General features: G+C 56.9%; 1 protein-coding gene and 4 non-coding genes across 5 annotated transcripts; 3 read left to right on the top strand and 2 right to left on the bottom strand.

Annotated features, from left to right (window-relative positions):
* The first annotated feature begins 6,086 nt into the window (after positions 1-6,086).
* LOC106484504 (C-signal-like) lies at positions 6,087-8,985 on the top strand. The gene is made up of 6 exons (XM_067302937.1): positions 6,087-6,278; positions 6,782-6,833; positions 7,244-7,431; positions 7,787-7,945; positions 8,337-8,456; positions 8,767-8,985. Exons 1-6 carry the CDS (start codon positions 6,132-6,134, stop codon positions 8,878-8,880), a joined length of 780 nt encoding a protein of 259 aa, XP_067159038.1. The 5' UTR covers positions 6,087-6,131; the 3' UTR covers positions 8,881-8,985.
* A 2,764-nt stretch (positions 8,986-11,749) lies between these two features.
* Positions 11,750-11,821, bottom strand: TRNAE-CUC (transfer RNA glutamic acid (anticodon CUC)). Its single transcript has one exon. It is a non-coding gene; the product is annotated as a tRNA-Glu (tRNA).
* Positions 11,822-13,114: 1,293 nt separating this feature from the next.
* On the top strand, positions 13,115-13,188 carry TRNAN-GUU (transfer RNA asparagine (anticodon GUU)). Its single transcript has one exon. It is a non-coding gene; the product is annotated as a tRNA-Asn (tRNA).
* Positions 13,189-15,277: 2,089 nt separating this feature from the next.
* Positions 15,278-15,349, top strand: TRNAH-GUG (transfer RNA histidin (anticodon GUG)). The gene has a single exon. It is a non-coding gene; the product is annotated as a tRNA-His (tRNA).
* A 1,102-nt stretch (positions 15,350-16,451) lies between these two features.
* On the bottom strand, positions 16,452-16,545 carry TRNAI-UAU (transfer RNA isoleucine (anticodon UAU)). The gene is made up of 2 exons: positions 16,508-16,545; positions 16,452-16,487 (listed from the first exon to the last, which is right to left on the bottom strand). It is a non-coding gene; the product is annotated as a tRNA-Ile (tRNA).
* Between the last annotated feature and the right edge of the window lie 10,469 nt (positions 16,546-27,014).

Here is a 27,014-nt window from a genome sequence, read left to right as displayed (position 1 = left end):
CTGGCTCAGGAACTTTGGTGACATTCAGACCTCAGGAGTCTGGACCAGAGAACCTTCCGTGGGCTTGGAAAGAGAGGAATGGCTTTACGCACTGTCTGAGATAGCCAAAAATGGCTTATGGTTCCCCATAGATCCATCAGGAGGTTTAGAGACAAGGCAGTTCCTACAGCTGTCCCAAAGTCTGACGTGGAAGACACTTGCAGCTTCTAGCTCACTGCAGGTACTTAGGGAAGAGTCAGTTGCCAGCTCTTTTTACACATCTTGTAACTAATGTGAGCAAACCATTAATCCTAGCTCACCTGCTCCTGAACTGCAGTGAGACTGAGCACAGCCTCCTGAGCCAGCCAAAAGTCTCTCTTCCTCTGGTCCCCACAGGGAGGAGCAGGGACATGATCTCTAGTGGGCATACCCTGCTCCCTGATCAGATGATTATTAAATGATGTTTGGGGCAAACAGCAGCACAATGCAAAGGGCAGAGGCCACTCAGAATCCTGCCTCAGCCTTGGTTTCTTCCCGTGTTAAGACATCGTTTGCTATGTCAGAGTCCTGAGTGCTTTGCATCCTCTTTCCTCCCTGCCAGGGGTTTGGGTGCCAGGGCTCAAGGCTAGCTCTGATACAGTGCATTTGTAAACTGGGATCAGGCTGCTGGGAAAACAGCAAGGTTGTGAAAGAGGGCCATGAGAAGCCTCACTGGGAACTCCCCACTTCACTCGGGAGCTGCATTTAAACTCAACCCTCACCCTTGGTCATTGCTTGAGCTATGTTGCAGCCATGCCCGGGCCTGGCCATGCACTTCGCTGACCCTGCCCTTCCCTTGCTGAGTGGACTTTGAGCTTGGCCTCAGACATGCCTCAGCACTTCGGACTTGGCTGGCAACCACTGGACTGTGCCTGGCCCTTGTTCCTGTCATTCAGCCAGCTCTGCCCTCCTTGCTTGGGTGCTGTGGGCCTGTGCCCTGTCGGGGAGGCCCCTGCATCTCCAGCCTTGCTGTGTCCCTCAGGTCCCACCTGCCTGCCTTTTAGGTGCAGCCTGATCCTGCTGCTCCCGGACACTCTAATAGCACCTTCAAAGACTTTGTTTTCTCATGTTTCGAAAGCTTGGGTTGGAAGATGACAAATTGAGCAAACAAGTGGATGAAAATAAAAGAAGCCTCGTACTCAGATAGGATTTTTCACTGACAGATCCCTTTACAATGGGGTGTCATTAGTCTTCTTTTACAGATGAGAAAATGAATCACAGAGGGTGGGCATGACTTGCCCAGCTTCATGATGCAGGCAGTGATGGGGCTGTGTAAGTCCCACACCACCACCTGATTAGCTCTTCGTTCATTTCTATCTACTGATTCTTCAGCAAGTGAATATTATGTGCTGACATGGCCTCAAACTGCCCTAAATACTTAGTGGAGTGAATAAGCTGCATAAATGCCAATGCATTTATTATTACATGGTAGATTAAACTTACTAAAGATAATTTTGTCATGCACCCATTCCCCAGGCTAACAAAGAAAAGCATAATTACATAAGCAACACTGGAATTGCCCTTTGTGCAAACATCAAGATGGGTGTGAACACAACTGAGCTTTCATAACTGATAGAGGAGAAGGTGTGGATGAATTTGTGTGAAAAATGACTCGGACTGTTCCTAGCTTGGTAACATAGAAAGCCCCTGTGCGTGAAATGCAGCTGTCTTTGGTTCTGGGTGACAGAAGTACAGTCCCACACTGCACATCCTAGCTGTAATGCCTGGCCTGAGCTATTGGGCAGCACAGTCAGCCTGGCAGCAGTACTGGGCTTCACTGGTGCTAGTGCGGAGCTGTCTGCACCTAGCTCCTATGGGCGATGTGGAGAGGGGGACTTTGACCAAGGCACTTATCCTTGCAGAAAGACAACCCAGGGCACATGAGCTCTCCTGCGGCCTGGCAGAAGGACTGCTCCACTCAGGACTGCTTCTGCAGTATGATTTCTCATGGCCGCCTGTTGTCCTCATGCCCTGGAGAGTATGTGGTTGTGAACTGTGTGTTCTGGTGGAAACCCAGGGCTCCTGGAAACTTTTGGGACCATTACTAGGACACTCAGGTCTCTTCCCCAGATCCTGAGCCTGCGCTACCTGAGCATCTATGAGGTGTCCACCTTCCTTTGCATGGTAGGGTTCAGGCATACCATCACAGAACTGGGTCGGTAGGAGGGGACCTCTGGAGGTCTCTGCTCCAACCCCTGCTCCAAAGTGGTTCAGTTAGAGCTAGAGGTTGTTCAGGGTAGTGTCCAGTCAAGATCTGAAAATCTCCAGGGATGGAGATCCCACACCCGCTCTTGGCTCTCAGACTTGCTCCAGACTGTTACTGTCTGTCCTCCACTGGGGAGCCCAGACTGTGTCAGTGTCCAGATGTGGTCTCACCAGAGCCAAATGGAAGGCAATAGTCCCTCTCCTCACCCCACTGGCTGCACTCTTGCTAAGCCTGCCCTGGTGCTTTGGCACAGGGGCATCCTGCTGACTTATGGCCAGCTTTTTGTCTCTCAGCACCCCCAGTGCTTTTTCTGCAGCCCTGCTCCTCTGGCAGCCACCCCAGCCTGGCCTGCTGCATGGGCTGCTTCCTCCCAGGGGAGTACATTGTGTTTGCCTTTGCTCCATGACGTTCCTGATGGCCCAATCCTCCAGCCTGTCAAGGTCCCACTGAACAGCAGCCCTGCCCTCCAAGATATCGATTGCTCCCTTTGGTTTGGTACCAGACACAAACCTGCTGAGAGTGGACTCTGGCCCATCAGCCAGGTCTGATAAAAATATTAAACAGGATACATCTTAGTGTTGATCCCCGAGGAACACCACAAGTGACTGGCCACCAGCTGGAATTTCTACAGCTAATCACAGCTCCTTTAGCCTGGTGATCTAGTCAGTTTTCCACTCATCATGTAATTCATTTCACTCATCATGACCAGTACGCCCCAGTTTTTGGCAATAAATATACCATGGGAGACTATGTCAAAAACCTTGCTGAAATCAAGGTTTACAACGTCCTCTTATTCTCTCCTTGGAGGAGGGGAAAGACTCAGATGAAAAGGCAGAGAGTGAGACAGTGGCACAAAGTGTGTGCAGGAGCCCCATCTGACAGGACAGGGGCATCCAGGATACGGTGCTGGGCATGGGGTGGTGCAAGAGCTGAGAAAGGATTCATTCATCCCACTCCTGAAGAAGACTGCCTCTTCTCATCTGGTTTTGCACCCATGACAGAGCCTTAGTACGCCTCCCCGCCATGTTTAACTTGCATTATTGTACACCCTGATCTCTGCTGCTCGGTCACTGTTTGAGTAAAGATATTCTAAAAGCAGCTCTTGGGAAGATGCTGCTTGTCCTGAGCTGGCTCCTCAGCCTCTGTTGATGCCAGAAGAGGGCTGAGCTCCCAAAGGGAGAATATCCCAGCTGTGTGAAACTATGAGAGAGCTTGGCTGGAGGGGTGAAGGGAGCTTCCTGCCTGGCCAGGACACTCAGCTCCCCTTGTATCACCCCTTAGCCATAGGGAAAAGTGGATCCTGACCAAGAGATTGGGGCAGAGTCAGAGAATTCCCCAGAGGCAAGGGCTAATGCCAAAGTGAGGGCACTACAAATGAGAATGTTTGTCAAAGGTGCAAAGTCCAGATCTAAATGAGACCCATGCTGATTTGATAAGAAACACTGATCTGTCCTGTTCTGGATAAACATGGACTGTGACCACCTGAGCCACTGCCTGAGGGAGAGTCTAGCGTATGCAGGCTAGAAAAGGAAGACTAGATCACTCAGGCAGCTGGACCATGCCAAGTCAGACACAAAGAGGCATAGTGGACACTGCCACGGTAATGGAGCCTTGTGCTTTTGGCGTTGTTGAGAACTGTTCAGAGTATAGCCAGTGGAAGCACCCTGCACTCTGCGCTGCAACTAGAGACAGCCAGAGCACACATGCCTCCAGCACTCCCAGCAAGGCCCAAGCCAGCAGGGCTGGAGGGAAGGCAAGAATGGGCAGCGAGGAAGGAAGGGGCCTACGGAGACAGAAGTAAACAAGCCTCTTTAGTTTCCATTTTGGATCAGTTCCCTGATCCAGACCACAACTCTGCTGCCTGAATAGGAGTGCTGGCACAGGGCAGACAGTGAGACGGGTGCAGCATGGCAGGACTGCCTGTTTTGGTGGCACCATGGTGACTGTAGAACTGGCCTGAGGTAAAGGGGTACCCAGGAATAAACTTGGGCACAGCAATATTTTGAGGATGTTTTGTTTGGGAGGAAGGTGAATGCAGCAATGAATGATGTGAGGGTGAGGTGCTGCAGGCTCAGAGCAGAACTGAGTCAGATGCAGGTGCAGGACTGAGTGGGGGCAGAGATGGACCTTCTGGTGGACATCCCTTCCCCCAGCCCCAAGCCATGTTCCTCTGACTGGGTTTGGTGAGGGCACCCCAGGCAATGTTGCCCCAGAGGGGCAGGGAGGACCTGCCTCACTAGTGGAGTCTGCCAGCCCAGCTCCAGAAAACAGGCGGGTGTGGGGAGGAGGAAAGGGGCTACTGCTGCAGTATGAGAGCTCACTTGGCAGTGCAGCTGGTTAACACTACTGCCAAGACATCCTGGGGGAGAAGGAGACATCTCAGAAGTATCAGTAGCTCCACTGCTGCCCTTCTATCCAGCACCCCAGTCTTCCATGGCTTTGGGACTCAGTGCTTGAAAGCAAGGGATTGCCAAGAGGTTTCTAGGGCTCTTTGCAGGTGAGCTGAGTGCAGAGACACTTGTGGGAGCAGGTGCACACAAAGGGCACACAGCCTAATTCCCACACTGCACATCCTGGCTGTAATGCTTGGCCCGAGCTATTGGGCATCACAGTCAGCCTGGTGGCAGTAGAGAATCACAGAATCACAGAATGGTTGAGGTTGGAAGGGACCTCTGAAGATCGTCTAAGTCCAACCCCCCTGCTCAAGCAGGATCACCTAGAGCACATTGTACAGGATAGCATCCAGGCGGGTTTTGAATATCTCCAGAGAAGGAGACTCCACAACTTCTCTGGGCAACCTGTTCCAGTGCTCTGTCACCCTCACAGTGAAGTTTTTCCTCATATTCAGATGGAACTTCCTGTGTTTCAGGTTGTGCCCGTTGCCTCGCGTCCTGTCGCTGGGCACCACTGAAAAGAGTCTGGTCCCATCCTCTTGACACCCTCCCTTTAGATATTTGTATACATTGATAAGATCCCCTCTCAGTGCTCTCTTCTCCAGAGTACTTTTCCAAGTACCAAGCTTCGCTGGTGCTAGTGCGGAGCTCCTATGGGCGATGTGGAGAGGGGGGCTTTGACCAAGGCACTTATCCTTGCAGAAAGACAACCCAGGGCACATGAGCCCTCCTGTGCCCTGGCAGAAGGACTGCTCCACTCAGGACTGCTTCTGCAGTATGATTTCTCATGGAGCAGCTGCTCTGCACTCCAACATGGCACAGATGCACACTCACACTGGGATTGTGTGCCACAGCTCCCAGAGGGAAGCTCAAGACTGGAGACAGCATCCAAAACGGGATGGAGTGCATGAATAGCAGAGGTGATGTGCAGACTGTGCAGGGTCCACTTCCTTCTGCCAGAAGGCAATGCTGGTGGTTTGCTCTGCAGGTCTTTTATGGGATGGTCAGGGATAGGACATTTACTTGGAAGACAGGGGAGAGCAGAGGAGCCTCCTGCAGCTCCATGTGAGGGGCTCTGGAAACCAGCAGAAGGGGAATGAGTTCAACCTGCCTCTGGTGTTATATGGGTAAGATGCAGAAAGCCTGTGAAGCTGTCAAGCCCGCCTGAGCCATGGGACACCCTGCGTCCCTTCCACAGGCTGTGCCCTCCCTCCTCGCTCAGCACAGCTTCTCCTGAGCAGAGTGGCTGATTGTTCCTGCTTCACAGGATCAAGATCCTAGAGGTCAGTTGTGTATGTCTGGGAACATTAAGTGCCTTTTGCCCTTTGCAGTGATGAGGGGCGGCTCCCAGCCAGGACCTGGGTCCTAGAGAGTTTGAAGAGCTGGAGAGTCTGTATCTAGAGCCGAGGCTTTGTGCAAGCCCTAAGTGGGTGGGGTGGCAGTTGAACAGGCTATAAGTAGCATTAGGGAACTGAGTGAACTATGCAAGCTAGAGCAGAGGCAGGAGGAGCAGCATGGCAGGACTCCGTGTCCGCTCTGCTCTGGTCACTGGGACCAATCGAGGAATCGGCCTGGAAATTGTCAAGCAGCTCCTGCAGATGCCAAACCCTCCTGAGTGGATCTTTGCAGCCTGCCGGGACCCCAAGGGAGAGCGAGCACAGGTGAGGCTCAGCAGAGCTGGCTTTGCTGGGGGCCGGAAGCGTAGGGCAGCATGTGCTGCCAGGGCAGCGTGTTGGGGCCAGGAGAAGATTTGTAAGGGCTCAGATGGGAAGCTGCAACCCTGCACCCCAGTTGCCAGGGCACCGGGCAGCCCAGCTAGCACGGCTGTGGGACGAGCTGTACATGGGGTGTGCAGAGGGGCCAGGGCTCCTGGAGGACAGCAAGGGAGCTCTTGGCACAGCCTGGCACCCATCTCCTCAAGGGCTAGAGGGAAAGGGCTTGTGTCTGCAACAGGAGGTCAGAGGGTGAAGTAGTGGCACGTGATGTGTGCAGGAGGCACGGAGCCCTGTCTGACTGGAGCAGGGCATCAAGGGTAGGGTGCTGGGCATGGGGGAGTGCGGGGGCAGAGCAGGAGTGACGGTGGCTGTGCCTGGGACAGGCTGAGAGCTGTCCTCTGCCCAGGTGCCCCTGCCTCTCTGTGCCCATGTTGTCCCCTCTCTTGCAGGAGTTACAACATTTGGCCTCCAAGCACCCCAGCCTGGTCATCATCCCGCTCGGTAGGTGCTCCTGGCTGTGCCCCAAGGGTGAGAGTCCCTTGCCCAGGCTCCCTCTTTAACCAGCACTGTGTCCTCCCGCAGTCCTGCCACTCGCCTGGGATGCTGTGCACACCCCAGCAACCCAGTGAGAGGTGGGAGCTGTGCCAACAGTCCCAGCACGTTGTGGGGGAAACAGGCTCGCTGCTGTCACTGCTGCCCACGGCCTGTCTCCAGTCGTGCTGGGACCCTGCCTTCCTGCCTGGCAGTGGCCCTGGACTCCTCTGTCCTCTGGGGCTGTTTCTCCCAGGTGCCCTGATTCCTGCCCCAGCACGTCCCTGAGGGCAGACGGGGCTCCTGTCCCGTGGCATCAGGCATGATGGGAGCCACGAAGGGGAAGCGGGTGCTTACCTCCCCCTGTGTTGGCTCTGTAGAAGTCACCGACCCCGCCAGCATCCAGGCAGCAGCAGCCAGAGTCAGGGAGCACCTGAAGGGCTCTGGACTGAACCTCCTCATCAACAACGCTGCAATGGTGTTGAACAGGACATTGGATATGGAGACGCTGCAGGACATGTCCCAGGTGTATGCCACCAACACGATTGGGCCCCTGCTGGTGAGCCAGGTGAGGACCCCCACCTGTGGCTTTGCAGCTCAGCTCCAGGGAACATCCCTTTCCCTTGGCTCCAGCTCCCCAAGCCAGGACATCCCAGGCAGGTGGGAAGGGCTGAGGGAAAGGGCCTGGTCTCTGCTCTGGTGCCCAGTGGGCTCTCATCCTGGCAAAGGGCCTTGCATTTTCCAGCTCAGATGGGGAGTGCATGGAGCCATGGGTCAGTACCAAGGAGGAGGAGCCTGGTGGTCTGAGGCTGCGAGAGCAGGAATCTGCTTACTGCTTTGGTACTGATGTGCCGCACTGTGGAAGGAGCAGGTCCTCTCTCCTGAACCACATCTGCACAGGCCCCTCTTTCCTCTCCTTGCAGGCATTCCTGCCCTTGCTGAAGAAGGCTGCCCAGGGAAGCCCGAGTTCTGAGCTGAGCTGCAGCAAGGCAGCCATCATCAACATGTCCAGCTCTGCTGGCTCCATTGAGGAAGTGTATTTATGGGATTATGGGCAATCTGTCTCATACCGCTGCAGCAAGGTACTGCCACGCTGTGCTGGGCATGAGCCCCCACATTTTTTTCTCTCCAAAGCACCCTCCAAGCCCTCTTGTGACTCCCCTCCCTCCCTCCACCTCTCTCCACTTGCAACAGTTCTTGGGAGTCCCTTTCTCCCTCTCACAGCGCTCAGCCCTTCCCGTCCCTGCCAGGAGATGCTGTATCCCACTTCCCAGCCTCATTCTCAGAGGGCTGTGCAGGGACCAACCTTCAGCTGTGCTGGGTGTCTGTGCATGGAGACTGTGGCAGCCCTGTGTGTCCCAGGGAGCCCTCCTCGCCTGCCCTCCTCTGCCCCTGCCTTGGGGTCTGCACATGTTCCCTTTGGGAGGGGACTTTTTTCCTCCCCACAGTGATCCTTGTGGTGTCTCCCTGCAGGCTGCTCTGAACATGCTCACCAAGTGCCAGTCCTTGGGGTACCGGCAGCACGGCATCCTTTGTGCTGCTCTCCACCCTGGCTGGGTGCAAACGGACATGGGGAGCACAGTAGAACACAAGGTAGGATTTTTTCTGGGGCAGGTCCAGAAGAACCTCATCATTCAGGAACCCAGAGAGTCCTATGTCCTGAACATCCCGAGACCTGCTGGGCTCTGGTGGAGCTGTCTGGACAATGCTCTGAGCTTGAGGCGCAGGAGGGAAGCAGATGACAGACAGGGACTCTTCCTGTGAAGTGCTGGTGTCTCCTCACTTCACTCACCCCAGAGAGCCCCAAGCCGCAGGCTCAGGGAGACAGTGGCCCAAGCAGGAGACAGGTCAGACCTTCAGAAGGCCTTGGGCACATGACTGTGTTTCTGCTCTGTCCCTGCAGCCCCCATTGACAACGGACGCGAGCGTACAAGGGATGCTGAACGTGCTCTGCTCCCTGTCTGAGAAGGACACTGGGACTTTCCTGGACTGGGAAGGGAAAGTAGTGCCCTGGTGAGACACCAGCCCAGTGTCGTGCCAGGATCCTGGCAGCAGGTCCTTTTGCTGCTGCACTGCGCTGTGCCTATGCCCTCAATAAACCCGTGTCTCTAAGCAACAAGTAGCACTGTCTGGGCCTTCTTCTTCTTCTCCTATTAACTTTCAAAGTTAGCATAAGGGTCTTTGCTAGTCCTTTGATAGAACTCCTCAGAGTTCTTTCTGCAGCTAATGGAGCTGATTTAGTCTGAATTTCAGATGTCGTCTGCTGGGGGGGGCCTGGCCATCATCCTGCCAGGGAGGTGCCCCTGGTCTTAGCCCTGAGTGCAGATGGTCTCATCCCCAAATTCTTCATATTCCCTATGACTGGAGCAGGGCATCAAGGGTAGGGTGCTAAGCATGGGGGAGTGCAGGTGTCCCCGAAATCGGGAGAAAAACTCCTTAACACCAATGTAGCATTAAGAAGCAGGCATTCTCTTTATTATGGCGCTGGGTGCACAGTGCTCCACCCAACGTGCACACCGTGTGTCACATCATCTGAAGTTTATATCGCTCTATCATATACATATGCATTAAATTTCCAGGAATTATTATACATATTCATTCTATTTCCTAGAACTAATTACTACATTTACATAATCATTACGCATGCGGTTTGAGTCTCTGGGGGTCTTCTGTGGGGGTCTCTGGTGGTCTCTGGTGGTCCCTAGTGGTGTCAGAAGAGGTGTCACTCAGCATCTTGCCATGAACTTTGCTCTACTTTTCCATACATGGTCTCAACTTGGCCTGCTTCCTTGTCGGAGAAAAGCTGTCTTGGTCCTAATCTTGGCTCCAACTGGCTTCTGCTGGTTTATCTGTACTTTCTCAGGATGTATCAGTCCCAGCTGCACCTGTGTCCTTTGGTATGTTTGTCTGAGGCTCCTGTTGAGACTCCTTCTTGTCGAGCTGGTAACAGTTCCCCCATTCCCCCCCCCCCCTTCGAGAATCTTCCTTGTCTGGGGCCTTTTGGTAACAGTCCCGCAACAGTCTCCCCATAGCTGCCAGCTGGAGCTGTGGGATGGGAAGGCTGGAGGATCAGACAGTTCCCAGCAGTCCCCACTAGCAAAGGAGCTGCAGGAGGTACCTTGAGGAGGTTTTTCTGTGCTGAGTTGTGCAGGGAGTGGATTCCAAAACCTCTAGTTCCAGCACCAACACCAGTGGTTGTGTGAACCAAGGAGTGACTTCCTGCCCTGCCCAAAGGTTGTAAAGGGCTACCTTCACACCCTCTCCTGGTCCAATAAGGCCACGAGAAATGGAGGAAAACAATACCTCATACTAAAACATGAGCATACTTTGCTGTTTCTCTGCTCCCTGGGCTGGGTCATCCTTTGCACTGGACTCTGCTATCGGTCCTGCAGTTTGGTCTTTTTTAGCCTCATTAATACGTTGCAGGAGGTCCTGCTTCCTCCCACTTTCCAGCTCCACGCTCACAGCCTGCACTGTAGGGAGTCCACTGCCCAGCCCATGCAGGCCTCCTCTGGATGTTCACTCTTAAAACAGCACAACCCTGCCCACACGCTCACCTCTCCTTGTGACCCATCTAGCTCCCTGCAAGTGGCAAAGATCCACTCTGGAGGGGTTGGTAGCTCAAGAAATCACTTCACCAGCCCGAGGCTGATTCCACAATTGCATCTGGTTACCAGGACACTCTGAATGTTAAAGTCTGCCATCACCACTGAGATACAGAGCTCAGGCTCCGGCCTACATGCTCTGCACTGGCCATTGATTCCACCTGCCTAAAGCCAGTGAGACTATAGAGGCATCTCTCAAAAGGTTGGATCTCCAAGCCATGTTAGAGGATCAGATTGTTCGTTATGAGCTCTAACAATATAGAAACTATGCAATGAGGCCAGCATGCATGGCTGCAGGAGGGCTGTCTATGCAGCCCCTGCCTCAGCTCTGTGTGCCAGTCCCTGAGCATGGCATGCAAATCAACAGCCAAATGCTTAGTCAGCCCACAGTTAACTAAGGAATTGTTTACAGCTAGGAGTTAACAGGCAGGTCCCACAAGATTTCTCTGGGAATAGAACAAAGATCTTATTATCCGCCAGACACAGGGGCTTTAGGCACTAAAGTCCTCTTTCTACAAGAGAGTAATTAGTCATGCTGAGTGTTTGAACAGTGAATAAGTATTTTACTCATGCCACAGCAATTCAGAAAGGCCCTTTAGTCTCACTCTTTTGTGCCTCAGGACCCCTTTTTTTGCACTCTGTTGCATCCCAGGGCCCTCTGAATGGCTTGTGCTCCTCTCAGGATACCTCCATTTGTACTCCTGTGCACCTCTGTCCCATCTCTTTGCCCTCCTGTGTGCTCCAGGATCTCCTGTTTGCCTCCCCATGTGTCTTTGTCCCCACCATTTGCCCTTCAGGAGCAGAGACCACGGAAGGGGAGCTTCCCAAAGCCCTGGTCAGTGTGCAAGAGCACCAGCCCTCATGCCAGTGGTGACATGCACTGGGAAGCATGGGAAGGGTCTCTCATGGCCTTTACTGCAGAGTCGCCTGCTCCTGCCTCTGTGGGATGGGATAGTGCAGGGAGCTCAGGTCTGAAAGATAAGGCAGCTCCTGCGGCAGGTGAGTCACGTCCCACAGACGCAGAGAGCCTTTCTGTGTCACCCAGTGCCTCCCAGGAGCCACAAGGAAAAGGGTATTCTCTGAGGGGATTTGGCAGAAGACAGGACTGCTCTGGAGCTGGATGCACAAGCAAGCCCAGGATGGCTGTTGCAACAGAGGAAATGCCCTGGTCCTTGTGCCTGCTCAGAGCTCTTTGTGGGTCCGATAGGGTCCCCCACTTCCTTTCAGGCTAAGCTGCCCCCAAGGGGGGAGGCCTGGCTTGCTGGGGCAATAGGGAGCCCTTTCCCTGGCTGGGAATCGAACCCAGGCCGCGGCAGTGAGAGTGCCGAATCCTGACCACTAGACCACCAGGGAGGAGATGCCCAAGCTGCCCGTGCACCTGCTGGTGGGCACCAGCCCAGCCCTGTGGGGGACCAGCCCCTCCAACCACAGCCCCACACAGTCAGTCAGGAAGGCAAATTGCCACGGCAGCCAGAGCCTTCCCGGGCAACTTCGCAGGCATTCTTCCTTCTTTCTGAGAATGCTGCCCTCAGAGGGCCAGGGCCTCTGGGCAGAGGGCACCTTGCAACAGGAAGGCCCAGGGAGCGCAAGGCAGTGATGTGGAGGGGGCTGGTCACCGCTGCACACAGGTTTGCGCCGTGAGCTATTGGCAGCGTGGTTGAGGCAAGGGCCTTGGGGCTCTTTCTGCACATTCAAATGCCCTTTTGCGCTGCTGAGATGGCCCCGGCTCTAGTCACGACACGCTGCCAGGAGGACACAACCAGTCGAGCTTCATAGCTCCTAACACCTTGGCAAAAACACCCTCCTGCATTGAATTCGGCTGCAGCTCTCCTAAGTGCGCCTCTGTGGGACAAAACTGCCTGTATTTCCGTTTCAAGCCAAGAGGGCTCACACACTGCTGTGCTCACAGAGCTCTGAACTGGCTCCCTGGGAGGGGAGTCTCTCCTCTGCCAGCGTCAGTCCATCGCCACGCAGAGAGGAAGCCACCGTGTGCCTCACTCGAATGCCTGCTCTGAAACAACCCCTGCCCCAAGCACTTCTTATTCTGGAAGTCTTTGAGAAATGGTCCTGAGGGCGCTGGCAGGGTCTGATGGTGCTGGGGCTCACAGGAAGCACAGACACCACTCAGTACCTATGGGCAGTGGACCCCGGGTGCTCAGGGCCCATCCAGGAGAGGAGCCTCCTGCTGCTGGCACCACTTCTACACTTTGCTCCGTGCAGGGGTGGCCAGAGGGAGAGGAGCAAATCCCTCGCCCTGAGTCACCTCAGCCAGGTCAGCAGTGCTGTGTGTGTGGCCGCTGTCCTGCCTCCAGCACCAGGAGCAGAGCAGGTGGGCACGGGAAGTGCCCTCTAAGGAGAGCTGCGCCCACCAGCTCTCTCTCGACACACAGCGTGTGGGAAAGCGACGCTGGAAGAGACTGAGAAAAAGCCTGTCCCCGAGCCACCTCCACCACGTGGTGCGTGCACATGCCCTCCACCTGCGCTGCTCTCTGTGCATGCAGCAGCACGGGAACCGGGCTGCAGCTCTGGCTCGGCCTTTCCCTGGCTCTTGGGATAGGGCCCAAGATCAGGGGCATTGCCAGTCCCTCAGCACTGAGGTGTGCGATGACACAGAAGGGAGCATCACCGAGACAGTCCTTGGTGGGGGTCTCTGTGGTGCAATGGGTGAGCACGCTCGGCTGTTAACCGAGAGGCTGGTGGTTCGAGCCCACCCAGGGACAGCCTCCTTTTGGCGGCACGCGTGGTGGGCTTGCCAGCAGGGACCCGCTGCTGTGCAATGTCCCTGAGCATCAACAGGTGCTCACAGTGCACCACCCACCACACTGGTGCCCTCGCCACAGCCACGCTGAGTGACGCTCCTCAGCGTCCTCAGCACCTGCTGAGGGGAATCGGGTGCTGGCTTCTCCCACATCCCTCCTGGGAAACTGCTCCTCTGCAGAGTGAGTGGCTCTGGCTGCCTGCAGTTGTGCTGCTGCCCTTGTGGGCAGCGCTGCCCTGCCGTGACCCATGTGCCAAGGCCTGAGCCCTGCGGTAGAGGCCTCTTGGCACCCTTAGCAGTGGTTCCGTCTCATACCATGAAGATCCTGCATGCAGGCCTCAGAGGAGGCCGCTGCTCAGCCTTTTGCTTTGGCTTGGGCCTGACCACAGGAGCCTGCAGCACCTGCTCCTCAGCAGAGAGGCAGGATTTGCCTTTTTCCCTTCCCCGGCGGGGCTTCCACTCCCAGGCAGAGACAGCACCAACTCTCCAGCAAGCGGGCTGGCCACTCAGTGCCCAAGGAAGTGTGACTGGACCCTGGGTCAAACTCTGCTTCCAGAAGATTTACCTAGCCATTTAATCCCGTCATGGTTTTGTTGTCCAAGTAAATCCCCAGAATTTATGCATCCGCTGTACAAATGAGAGTTAGGTCCCGAGAAGTGATGCTGTCTGTGCGGGGGTGAACTTCCTCTTAAGGCCGAGGTGGCAATGGGCAAATCTTGTGTCTTCTCCCTCGAGTGGCTGGAGGGTCCACGTGCTTGGCATTTGTGACCAAGATTAGCTTGGAGTTGCTGCAGCTGCTTTGACTCTTGGTCTTGGAGCAGAGCATTTGTCTGAGAAGGAAAACTCTCCTTTTGGAGCCCTGAGGACACAGCTGAGCTGGCGGGACAGAAGTGCTGCATCAACACCCACAGGACCCCTACCTTGCCTGGCCTCTCTTCCGAGGACGAGGAATGGGGTCACTCCAGGGAGGTACCGGGGGATGGCTCACATTTGCTCCTTTGTGCCTCTGGGGACAGTGAAAAACCAGAGCAAACAGATAAAGCGGAGGAGAAGGAGAGCTTGAGAAGGGCTGGGGCAGTGCTCTGGAACTATCAGCTGGCCAGAAATCTCAGCAGCCTGAGACAACAAAACCTGATGGCATGGGCTATGAATCCACCTTTCTGAGAAACCGGAGCCAAAATCCAGCTCCTTACACCGCTCAGCTACATCACCTCACGCAACATATCCGCTGTGGTATGCACATGCCTTCCCCCTACACCACCCTCTGTCCAGCTGGCTACACGAGCCGCTCTTTGCGGAGTTGTCCTTTCCTCATCGCCAGCCCCTGGACATGCTGTGAAACCACCCTGTAACTTCCTTCAGTGCAGTTCTTTGCCATCCCCAAGAACGGATAGTTCTGAAACGGCGAATATAGAGCGTGAACTTGCCCCCCCACTCCTAGGGAGGCACGTGAGGGCTTGCTCTGTTCAGGTGCTGGTCCGCAAGGACACAGCCTCACATTTTCTGGCTTCTCCCTGCTAGCTTGCCTTCACCTGACAGCTCTGACTACTCAGCCTTGCCGCTCCGTGGTAATGGGGATACGCGCACATCTGCTGAAAGCAGGGACTGAGTCCCCAGGCGCAAGGATTGTGTTCCCAGCCCTCACAGGCTGTGGGGCCAACGGCTTGCTGAGGAGCGCTGAGAGCAGGCTGTTCAGGTGGGCTAGAAGGAGACTCCCGGGGAAGGAAGCGCTTCCCTTGGTTGGCTTCCTGCCTTGCGAGAAGGCTTCCAGCCTCCCTTAGGTAAGGGGCGGGCTACTGGAGACAGGACTTTTGTTCTGCCCCTTCTCCTGGCATGCGGTGGGGTCCTGGCAGTTGAGGCTGGCGGCAAATGCGCGTGATGGGGCTGCAGAGTCAGGTGAGCTTTTGTTGCTCGTGTGAGCGTGCATGGGGGCCGGATGCTGCAGGATGCTGCAGGAAGGGCAGTTATGAGGCCCTTGCTGTTCCCACCCTGTTGCCTGAAGGAGGCAGGAGGGGAATATGGCCCAAGGAGGAAAGGCAATCGCATGGGCAGCTGTGATCGTATAGTGGTTAGTACTCTGCGTTGTGGCCGCAGCAACCTCGGTTCGAATCCGAGTCACAGCAAGGGTTTTGCAAAGCCCGCTGCCTGACAAGGAGACTTTGAAAAGACGAGGGAGGCACCTGCAAGGACGGGCCAACGCGTTGGTTTCCCAAGAGGCCATGGCCTAGGAAGGAGGTACAAGCTCTTCTGTGCTCTCTGCTCCAAACATTCCACGGGCTCATGCCTAAAATGATTTCCTGGTTTCTAGTGATTGTGCAATGTCTTCTCCTGTGGGGCTGCCGTGGCAGCTGCGCCTGCCTCTGGGAAAGCATTCAAGTTTCTCCATTCGCCAGGCAAAGCTTGAGAACTGAGAGACTCTGCCTGGAAAGCACCCAGCTCTTCACCTCCCCTTTCTCTTGCCCTTGCTCCCCATTTTGCAATAAGGGGACTCTCAGCTCCACACCGAAACCACCCTGCAACCCTAGCCCAACTGCAACTGCCACCCCACTCCATAGAGACCCAACACCACTAGCTCTTCCCTGGGAGAAAGAGGACGTTTTTTTCTTCACGGGGAGCGTGTGACTTTTCTGAGGCTGTGCCACCACGCTTGAACTCTTTATTCCTGTTCCGGCCAGGCTGTAAGCTGGCTGCGGGAAGGACACCCTCCATGGAAGGGCGGAGCTCCCTTTCTGCCTTGCCTGCAGAGTGAGAGGAGCTGTGAGGCGGCAGGTTTTGCCTGCAGCTCCACCCCAGTGCGCGGCTGCGGAGAGCCAAGAGTGCTTCCTCCTGGCCTGCCTGGAGGTGGAAAGGTTGTCTAGGAAGGATCTGCCACAGCGAGGCTGGGCAGCTGGTGCTGGGAGAGCATCCGCCTGGAGGGGAAATGCTGAAAAGCCAAAGGAAAATGATAGCGTCTGAGCACTGAGTGGGGTCTGGACGCTCTGGGGAAGAGGTGCACCTGCTGCAGAGAAGAGAAGGGAGGAGAGCCCAGCTCTGCCGCCGGGGTCCTGAACTGAGTGCTATGTGGGCAGGTCAAGCCCAGGTCAAGCCTGGAACGGCCCCAAGTGCTTCTGCTGTTCCAAGGTGTCTGTATTGACGGTTCCCAGCATGTCTGTATTGCGACAGATATCACTGCTAGAAAGCTGCACTGCCCAAGGAAAGGGGAAGCACTGCTTGGTCAAAAGACCATGCTCCAGGTGAGGCTTGAACTCACACCCTCAGCATCCCTCTGCTTCGCACTGCTGTATAAGTACTGCGTGCTGGCCCATTGCGCCACTGGAGCACACTTGGAAAGGTGGACTGGAGCCCACGAGCAAACATTTTTGCCTGTGATCACCGTGGCTCATCAGCATTAACCTGGCACCTCTAGTGCTTTGTTCCCGGTTCGGAGGAGATGCATGGACAGGCTTCAGGGAGCCCAGAGTTTGGAAAAGGCTGACAGGGCTGTCGAGCAGCCTTGAGCTGACCGTGGTTTACAGGGAGCTACTAGGTGCAGCTTTGAAAACTAATTCAAGAAAGCTCTAAAAAAATCAACCCCGTCCATGAGGCAAGAGAAGGGCAAACACAGGCATGCTGCTTTCCTGCCCCTTGGCCTTTTCTGCTACAGCCTGTGACTTGCAGAGCTGTGGAGGACCCGGGGGTCTTGATGGCCTGTCTCCCCACCACGTACCACAGCAGGATTGCAGAGCTGGACCTCGGAGGTGCTCCTGGCCTAGCAGGTCCAGGGGACAGGAGCATCCTCGGAGTATCCCTGAGGCCAATGGCAGACAGGACAGGGCTGGAGCCCAGGAAGGAGCAAAACGTGGCTCTGTGTCATGCCCCGTAGGGGGGGAGGCATGGTCTTGGAGAACACCCTGTGGGGATGGGGATGCCCCCAGCACAAGGAGGGGGGAGTTCATGGCCTCATACAGCTCCTGGGGTGGCAGGGGCTCTGCCTTCCTCCCCTGGGTGTGCCCAGCAGGGGCCGTGCAGGAGGGGAAAGGGCATCTGCTCCCCACCCTCAGAGCCCCAACCTGGGTGCCTGAGGGGCTCCCCTGGCCCACGGGGCATTGCACACACTTGTGCATGCGGAAGGGCAGGCATCTCCACCTGCAGGCAGCAGTCAGTGGTTGCAGGGATGGGGACACTATGCGCCCTCCAGGCGATGAACAGAGCACAGCTGCACTCCGCTGCAACTCTCCTCCTCTGCCCTTAACTCTTCCCCATACAATCCTGAGAAGGGCTCCAGGGTCCCCAGACACCAGCCCCTATTGCACCCCGGGGCTGTGGGCACATCCGGTGCAGCTGTGTCCTGGCCACCATGCTGTGTGAGGTGTGTGCGCACTGTGCTGTGTCTCTGTGCGTGGGGAGAGCGTGTGCCTGCGTGCAAATGCGTGTGCAGTGTCAGTGATGTTCCGGGCTGGGCATGTGCACTGCGGAGGTGCAGTCCTGGCTGTGTGTGAGGGTCTTGGCGAGTGAGAGGTGTGAGCTCTGTGCGTGTGCATCCTGTAGAGGGCAATGAAGGAAGGGGCGTGTGTGTGTGTGCGTGTGCACTGTCCTGACAGTGGGTTAGGAGGTGGTGTGCATGCACATCCAGTCTGTTCACGCGGGTCTGTATGCTGCGGTCCGTGTACGGGCGTAGTTCTGTTACGGCTCTACAAATAACTGTGGAGGAGCACATGGGGTTTAACAGCTCTTCCTTTCATCTTTCCTGCAGCACCGTCCTTTGTGAGGCACAGGCCGGTTACTCCAGCTGTGAGCAAGCACCCACCACTTTTCTTTTGCCCTTGTAGGTAGATTTTAATACCCTCTTTGCTAACAGCTCCGTGGCTGCAATGGAGACCACACGGAGAGCAGCCGTGGGAGCTCCCACGCTGACAGGCCTCCACTGGGCCCTGGAGCTGCAGCGCCTTGGGACTGGTCGCTCTTCAGGCCCAGGCAGGCTTCCACAGCTAGCAAGATGGCTCAGGACCATGCTTCCAGACTTTCCCGCAATGTTCACATCTCCTCTGCACCGCCGGCAAGTCCTGGTACCTCTCCCTTTGATCCCGGAGAGTCATCTGCTGCCCAGGGCTAGGGCATTAAAAAGGAACCACTTGGTTCTAGGCCCAGGGAGAAGGGCACGGAAAGGCTGCAGGCCTAGTGCAGGGCGGGTCTTCTGCGATCTGCTTCTGCTGGCATCTCTGTGCTTTCTAGGATGGCACAGGGGCCCTAGTGTCCAAGGCAAGGACATGGCAAGGTCCCATGTGCCACTAATCAGCCTGTGGAGGAGTCAGGCGGGGGGTGAGACTCTGGACCCAGCTGGCATTGATCCACAGGGCAAAGCATCCAGGTGTGCAGACTTGGGGAGACAAGGATGGAGTGTCTGTTTGGAAAAGGGAGAGCCAAAAGCCTGGAGGAATCCTTTCATCTTTGGAAGCCACAACGTTCTGGTCCCGTCTGGAAATCCCACCCCTGAGTGCCCAACACCTGCCCCTGGGCTGGAAGGGTGCCTGGTCCCAGGCCACAGCCTCCAAAGCCTGTTGCTCTCCCACGAGGGCTGCCAGCAAAAGACCCCCCCTTCCCTTGGGGGCTCCCGGGTGTGGAGGGAAGGCCAGTAGAGGGGAAGGGGAAACACCACCCCTAGCGGGAGAAATTTACCAGAGGAACTGCTTCTCTTCGGAATTCCTCCGCCAATTCAGCTCTACTCTCCGTTTCCACTCCTCCCCATGCACTTGGTAAGTCTCCAAGAGCTGCAGGGTGTGTTGCTCGGACAGAAAGCTGGCTGCAAGAGCAGGGAAAAGTTCTCTCCTCTCTTCCGGCTGAGACCCTCCTGCCTCTGCTCTCTACCAGCCGCTGCACACACGCTCCCGCTGCTACCCACAGCCTTCAACTCGCCATGCAGCTTGGGGCTGCCTGGCATCTGGGGCTAGCCCAGGTCATTCCCACGGCAAGAGAAATCGGGCAACGTGTAGCCAGCCCCAGAGCTCAGGCACTGGGCTTCTCACACCTTGGACAGTGCTGCCACTCGAGTTTCCCAGGCCGGCGCCAGGGCTGGTGCACACTTACTCTTTGTGCAGCCTCAGCAGCCTCTCTGCCTTGCTCTTCTTCTCCATTCTGTGCAGGAAGGCAGCAGTGCTCTCCTCTTTCCCAAGCGGGGGCACTGGTGAGGGTGGCCGAACCTCAGGCAGTGTTTCATGATGCCACCAAGCCTGCGGTGGCACCAGAGAACAAATCTGAGGCTGCTTCCGACCCCCCTCAGGTGCTCTCAACTTGCAGCGCAGCAGAAGCCAGCAACTACAGGATACCACCAGGGCTCTGGTCCCTGGCATCTGAAACAGAGACAGAGGCATGTGAGAGCATACCAGCGACATTACCGCGTTGCTTGGAAAGGCAGCAACTCCTTCTTGTGCTCAGGGAAGAGGCTGCCACCAGGACACCTGAAACAAAGCTTTCTTGCCAAATATTAGTCCTCAACTAGGAAAGCAGAAGATGCACAGCTCAGAGCTGAGACTGGGGAGCAACATTGCCAGGTGTTTTGCAGGGGCAAGTCTGCAAGGGCAAGACAGTCAAGGAGGACACTTCTTCTCTCCTACAGCAGAAGTCAGGCACAGGAGAAGGCGATTGCTTAGCCAGGGTTTCTTCAGGCTGGCTTTTGCCTGTTGGCTTGCTATGAGCCTCTGATCCTTGTCCAAGGATTCAGACAGTTGCATGCACTGCATGGAAGAGGAGAGAGAGAGAGACCCAGCCCTTGCTTTGCCTCTGCCCAGTGGGTAAGACCTGGGAGTTCCAACTCGCTGATTGGTGTCCAAGCAGCCGTGCAGGGTCTGATGAGGGAGCTCTGGGAACATGGCCTGACGAAAAGGCCCCGGCCCCGGCCCCGAGAACAGGCTGGGCATAGTCCACAGCAGCAGAGAGAAGGAGGAGGCAGGCCTGGGAAGCAGCAGCTGGGCTACAGCCTTCTTGTGTCTCTGTGAGCAAATCTTTTACCCCTCGGAAGGAGTGAGGGCTTCAGCTCTGACTGCTTTCACATTGCAGCTGCCTAAGGACACCTGGAAGCCTGGGTTGAAGGGCACAGCCCCACGAGAGAGCTGGGGAAGGGCATTGGGCTGGGGTGAGGAGACAGGCTGGGTCAGGCTGACCATGCCAAGCAGTGTGTGGATGCACGTGCGGGACAGAAGAGCCCCGTTCATGCCAGCGGGCCTCCAGGGGCACTGGGAAGGGCTGGTCAGCACCAGAGTGCCACAGATCCCTGCCTGCGTTGTGGCCTCTGTCCCCAGAAACTGCCTACTTGTGAGCCCCTAAAACCCTCACCATTCTCATTTCTAGCACAGGCAGCGGGATGCTGGGCTAGCCGGAGCCTTGGCCTAACCCAGGGCAGCTCTTCCCACGTTCTCCTATGTCACCCAGACCACTGCGTACGAGAGAAGGATGCTAGAGAGAGTTGACGTTGCTGGAGAGCATGCCTGCCCCGCTGGCCAGGAAGGTCCTGGCAGACCAGCAGAGATCAGTTCAGTCGTCCTTTGACAGGTGGCCAGAAGAACTAGGCACAGCACAGGCAAGTGATTGACTTACCCTGAGAAGAGCTTCTAGCAGCTTTCCAGTGTGATCCACTGTGAGGAGAAAGCCCTCATAAAATCTCGTGGTCACATCCTTGTTTCAGACGGAGAGAATGCCAATGTCCTTGAAGGCAAAGTCCACGTCCTGTCCTTTCGAGATGGCCTGGAAGAAGGCCACTGCGGTATCAATTATGCACTGCTGCACCGTTGTAAAAGGCATGCGGGCGCACACTGCTAGATCCTCATACCTCAGCATGACGATTCTTACATCAGCTAGAGAGCAGCAAAAGAGGAACAAAGTCACCTCTGCAGCAGGGCAGCAGGCTCCACTAACAAGGGGACAACACTTTCTGGCAAGACACTGCTGCTACAGAGCAGGCTCTTGACTGCTCTGCTGCAGCCCCCCGGAGCGTTTTACGGAGCCCCTTCTGGGAAGAGCCAGAGCACTCTGCAAACTGAGGGGCTCAGGGGGCAGCAGTGATTTTGCCAGTGCAGGAAGCGGAAGAAGAAAACTAACTGTCTGGTAGGAACACTTCACCGGTGGGCAGGACAAGGTGGGCAGATGGGTGCAGGTCCCATGACAAAGTGCACAGCGCCAGGTCATTGGGACTGTGCCCACAGCCCGTGCACTCTGGCTAAGCCTATGCCGTGTCAATAGAGGCAAGGAAGAAGCAAAGTGCAAGGACGGCACAGCAGCCCATAAGGATTCATCTGTGCCCCTGCGCCCTCATAGCCAGCAAATGTCTCTGCTTTTGAGGCCAGCGTCCTATCCCTCCCACGCACCCAGCTGGAGGCGTATTGTTAGGAAAGGACACCCCGGGGGCCCCTCTGAGCAGTTGCCCCTGGGTGGCCCTGTGCAGCTTGAACGAGTTGAAGTTGTTCTCAGGCAGGCCGCTTGAGGCATTCGGTCATGTCTTCAGAGCAGTTTGCATGCACCTCAAGCTTGGCACAAGGGCAGGCAAAGCTTTTAACCGCTCTTCTTACCAGGGACATCTTCTTGAGCACATCGGGCCTGGTATTCCTGGGCAACAACCTCCGATAAGCGAAACATGGGTCTCCGAACAATGGAAACCTCGCCGTTCATGGTGCACACGTAGTGTTTAAGCACATAGAATATGCCCACTCCTAATACCTTGACACCCTGAGAACAGCAAAGGGAGAGAAGGAACAAGCATCAGCATCCTGGAGGCAAAAAAGGCAACCAATGACTTGCCAGAGTGTGGGGCTGCTGCTCTGTGCCCTGCCCACCCCTACCATGCAAAGGGCAGAATGGGGCACTTGGGAAAGCTTTGGAGAGAAAGCATATGCTCCAGACCTTTCTCTGCTCTTGCTCCTCTGCTGTGCCCCAAAATCTCTTGGCAAAAGCAACAGCAGAGGCAACATTGCTCCTCGACATACAGTCGGAGGGCTTTCCAACAGCGGGGACAAGCCCTGAAATGGGGACCAGGCTTTGGTATTTCCATGCTGGCACTGGAGGGGAGAGAAGGCCCCAAAAGTGCTGAACACTCGTCTGCTTTGGCTGGACTTTCACGGTTACCTCTGGTGCCAGAGAAGCTGCTCTGTGGCACATTTGCCCAGGGCAGTGTCCTGCAGGGGTGCTGCTGCTCTCCTCAGGGGAGGGAAGCAATGGCACTGCATGGCACAGGGATGTCAGGACAAGGCAAACTGTCAGCATTTCGTGAGGGGAGGAACAGGACACAAGATGCACCTCGTTCTCTGCCAAGTGCTCCAGAACATATTCGGACACGCTGTCCCAAATGGTAACAATCTCTGGAAAGCAAGGCAAAGAGAGGTCATGCTCCAAGTCAGCAAGCTCACAACCATTCGGCACCCTGCTCACCAGGGAGGTGACAAGTGCCGGTGAGATGAAGCGTACTGCCACCCCAATTCACAACACGCAAGGCACTCCACAGGACGGGAGGTGCAGAGCTGAGCACAGTGCAAGGACACCACACGGACACCTCCGCCCACCTCTAAGCACAGCTCCTATCCTTTCAGGAGTGCATGCCAAAGGGTGACCCACCCACTAGGGAAATGGGTCACAGCAGCGAGAGGACGGCGCCTCCCCTGCAGGGACCACTTTCACCCCCGTTCCACACTTACACACACACATACACACACACACACACACACGCACACACACACACACACACACACTCTGCACGACCGCCTGAGCAGCTCCAGCCCTTTCACCCAGCCAGGGGCTCAGGGCACGCAATCCCCACTGCGAGGCAATGCAGGACCCTTGGTGCCAGGGAGGTGCCTGCCTGGCACTGCCTCTGCCTGGAGGTGCCCAAGAAGGCAGGGACAGAGGAAGGTCCTCAGGACGACGACCCAGCAGTCCCAGCTGCCAAACACACCCCTGGGCCAGCAAGGGATGAGCAGCCTGGTCTACTGTGGCACCCACTTGCCCTGTGCAGCCCTCCCCCACAGAGCCCAGCATTTCCATAGCTGTTCTCAGAGCTCACACCGTCTACAGCACTCAGAAAATACCTCTTGCAAGCCTTACCATAGCATCTGAGATTCCGGAGCGTTGGAAACGCGCTTAGCCACAGCTCGTCCATCTTCATGCCGCCTCATGCGCAATGAGGCCCTGGAGCAGGAGGGTGAGGAGGAAAGTTCTCCTCCCAGTCGCCTCCTTTCACTGGACACCACTGACAAGAGTCTGGCTCCATCTTCTTTACTTCCCCCATCCTGTATTTGGACACACTGACAAGAGCCCCTGTGGGCCTTTGCGTCTCCAGCCCAAACAGTGCCAGCTCTGTCAGCCTCTCCTCGTGTGACACGTGCTTCCCTCAGTCATCTTTGTGGCCTTTTGCTGGACTTGCTCCGGTATGGCCACATCTTGTACTGGGCCCAGCACTCATACAGGTCTCTCCCTGGCGCCTGCTGGAGGGCTGCTTGACCCTCTTGAATCACAACTTTGCTGGAACAAGAGCTCAAAGCTCCCAGTTTGACTGCACTCATGCCTCACTGCCATGCACTTGCCTGATGGATGGTTGAGCTGGGCCACCATCTCTGGGTCTGCCCTGCTTGCCTCCCTTGGGGGCTGTGGGATGGGGCCCTTGCTGGCGAGGACCCTGCGCTGCTGGTCGCGTTATCCCCCTCGGCTCCCAGGGCCTCGGCCCTCGGGGGCAGCTGGCCCTTGCTGTGCCTTAACGATGTAGTGGTGAGTATGCCTGCCGGTCTCGTTTGGTCCCCCGATGTGGAGGCATAAGCCTTTTGTCTGCACTACGTGGCTGGGCTGGAAGGTCCCCTCAGAGGGGAAAGCCAGATGAGATGTCTGGGAGGAGGAAAGGCCTGTGGCGGGGGATGGTTTCTCTCTGCACGCTGGCAAGAGCACACGCCTGTGGTGCCACTCTGCTCCCAGCAGCCCGGGGGCCGAGAGGAGCTCCCTGCATGGGCTTCTTGTCCCCAGCATCAAGGCCATGCACAGGCAGGGGCAGGTTTTGATGGCCCCTGCCTGCAACTGATGCAAACATAACCAACACAGACCTACAGGTACCTGGGCTCTTGTGCTGGACGGGGTGTTGGCCCTGGTTACCAGGGAGGTGATGCGAGCTGCCCCTGCCCCCAGACACAGTATCGTTCAGCCAGAACCTGCCCGGGTTTGGGGTCTTCGAGGCTTTCTCTGAGGTTTTGTGGTGGGAGGAGATGGGGCTGTTCTGGGAGGCACACAGTGAAATGGCCCGAGATGAGTCCCCATTGCCTTCCCTGCCTGAGTCTGCCGGCGTCGCTCAGGGCCCCCTTGGATACCTGGGCACGGCAGTGAGGGCTGAGAGCACGACGGGCCCAGCCCAGCGAGCAGCGCTGAGCACACGGGGGCTGGCTGTGCTAGATGACCCCTCGGGAAAGCCCTTGGTGGCAGGGGGCAGGCAGGTGCTTGCCCTGCACCCGTGCAGTCCCTCGCCCATGGCTCTCCTCTCCCCACAGGCGTCGCCGCCTGCCCGGACCCCTGCTCCCCAGCGATGGCCCTTGCTCCTCGGCACAGCGCTCCGGGCTCTGCGCAGAGCTTTCTCCTGCAGCTGTGTCACGGGGCAGTGAGAGGGACGGTGCAATGATGCAAGGGCCAGGCAGGTCTCCTGAGATCGGGGCTGGCCCTGAGGATGTGCAACACAAAGAGGGGGAGCAACGGAGACGCACACAGTCACGTCAGAGGCACACACACCTGCACTCTGTCACAAACACTCATCAGGCTACAGCCATTCCTGCTTCCAATAAAGACCTGGGAAGCTTTTCCCCCACTGCTACTTTGTGCTAGGTCGACCTCCAGAGAGAGCCTGGGGCAGGCCAAACCCAGGAAGGCAGAGAGAGCTGCAGGGAAACCCGGTCAGGCGTTGCCAGTCACAGAGCAGCCGGGGTGGGAAGGTGCTTTGGCGGGTCTCTGCTCCGACCTCCTGCTGCAAGCGGGGCCGACTGGAGCTGGCTTCCCAGGGCCTGGTGCCGTTGAGGTGCGATTGGCTCCATGGATTCCTCCACAACTCTGGGCCCCTGGTCCAGTGCTCGACCACCCTTAGGCTACAGTGTTTTCTCCTGTCTCTCATGGGGATTTCCCCTGCCACTGCCCCTCATCCGGTCCCCGGGCACCTCTGGGAAGGCTCTGGCTCCATCCTCTCGCCACCCTCCCATTAGGCAGATACAGGTAGCGGTCTGATCCCCCCACGCCTTCTCTTCTCCCAGCTGAACAGTCTCAGTGCCCACGGCCTCTCCTCACACGTCCTGTGCTCCAACTCCCAGCCTGCCCCACAGTGGGCACCTCCACACTCCCTTCAGGGTATCCCTGCCCTCATGTGGGTCCCCCACAGGCCACAGTCCCCACAGAGGCGTACCTCTGCTGGCATGGAGCACCTCCTTCCAAAAGTACGTCTCCAGCCATGACCCCAGCAATGACCCCCCTGCATGCATTGCCTTTGCTTCCTTCTGCTTTTCTCCAAAAACGTGCCTTGGCACCCTTCTCCTCACATGTGCCCTTTCGTGTGGCCTGCTGTGTCTCCTCCCATGCCACCCTGAGCAGGGGCATCTCTGGCCCTGCTGCTGCCTGCCCCAGGGAGGGGATGGCTCCCGGTGCCCCATAGCTCCCTGTCTCCCTCTCTCCATGCTGCCCCCATCGGGAGAAAGTCTTGCTTGGGCCATGCGTGGTGCTGCTGGGTCCCTGCTGCCCCAGCTGGGGGGAGCTCCCAGAGCCCCCGGCCCTGCACAGGCAGCCCCAAGCAGCACCCCAAGGTGGCACTGCTTGCTCCGGAGTAAGGACTGGTCATAGGGACTGTCAGGGGCTGGGGGGAGGCTCTACTGCCCAGGAAGAGGCAGGAGGGAGGGAGGGGTGAGCCAGGGCCTGGCAGCCCCCCAGGAGCTGGTGGAGAGGTGGGGCAGCCCCACAGCGGGAGCAGCAAGGGAAGGGGCCAAGGAGCAGGAGGCAATCCAAGGTGCCTCTTGCTCCTCAAGGAGCCCCAGGATGGAGCTGTTTGACCCATGTGTTGGCTCTGTTAGCAGGACAAACTCCCCAAGATGTTGTGCATTGAGCCCGGCACTCGGGTGAAGCAGTGCAGTGAGTTCCCATCCCAGCCCTTCAGGCAGCAGAGCAAAGCCCCTCTGCTGTGTGGTGCTTGGGCAGGGCTGAGCCCCCGGCAGGGCACATCTTGAGGAGTGTCCCTGTCGCTGTCCCCAGGGTGCTGCCATCATGCTGGGATTGGCTTAAGTCCTGCTGCAGCCCCAGGGTATGGCACAGCCCAGTGCCAGAAGGAGGAAAAAGAGGGACACTTGGTCCTGTCCCATCTGAGTTTCCTCATCTCTCTTTCAGTCCATGCAGCACCCAGCAGCTCAGACATCAGCGCCGCATTGCGGGGGGTGGCAGGCAGCTCGGGTCATCTCCCCTGGCTCCAGCCCTCTCTGCCACAACCCCAGGAGCCCTCCGTTCTGCCCCATGCAGCCTTGTCTCTCCCAGCACGGTGTTGCTTCTGTCGGGGCAGCACGGGGAGCGGCCCTGCAGCAGTCGGCTGTGCTGGGGCTGCCTCCCCTGGCCAGGGCAGGTTCCCTGCGGGCTCTGAGCTCAAGGCAGCCCCTGCTTGTGTGCGGGCCAGGCAAGGAGAGGAAGGGTCCCCCAAATCTCTCTCTCAGCTTGTCACCGCTTGGTTTGCCAGGCTGTCGGTAGCTGAAGCCAGGCTTTTCGTATTTCTTTGACTGCCCTGCAGTTCTTAGCAGGGGAGGGTTGCTGGGAGGAGCTGGTGCCCCTCAAATC

The sequence above is a fragment of the Apteryx mantelli genome, chromosome 10, assembly GCF_036417845.1.
Source record: "Apteryx mantelli isolate bAptMan1 chromosome 10, bAptMan1.hap1, whole genome shotgun sequence".
Classification (NCBI taxonomy): Eukaryota; Metazoa; Chordata; class Aves; order Apterygiformes; family Apterygidae; genus Apteryx; species Apteryx mantelli.
This window is presented reverse-complemented; position numbering and strand designations above follow the sequence as displayed.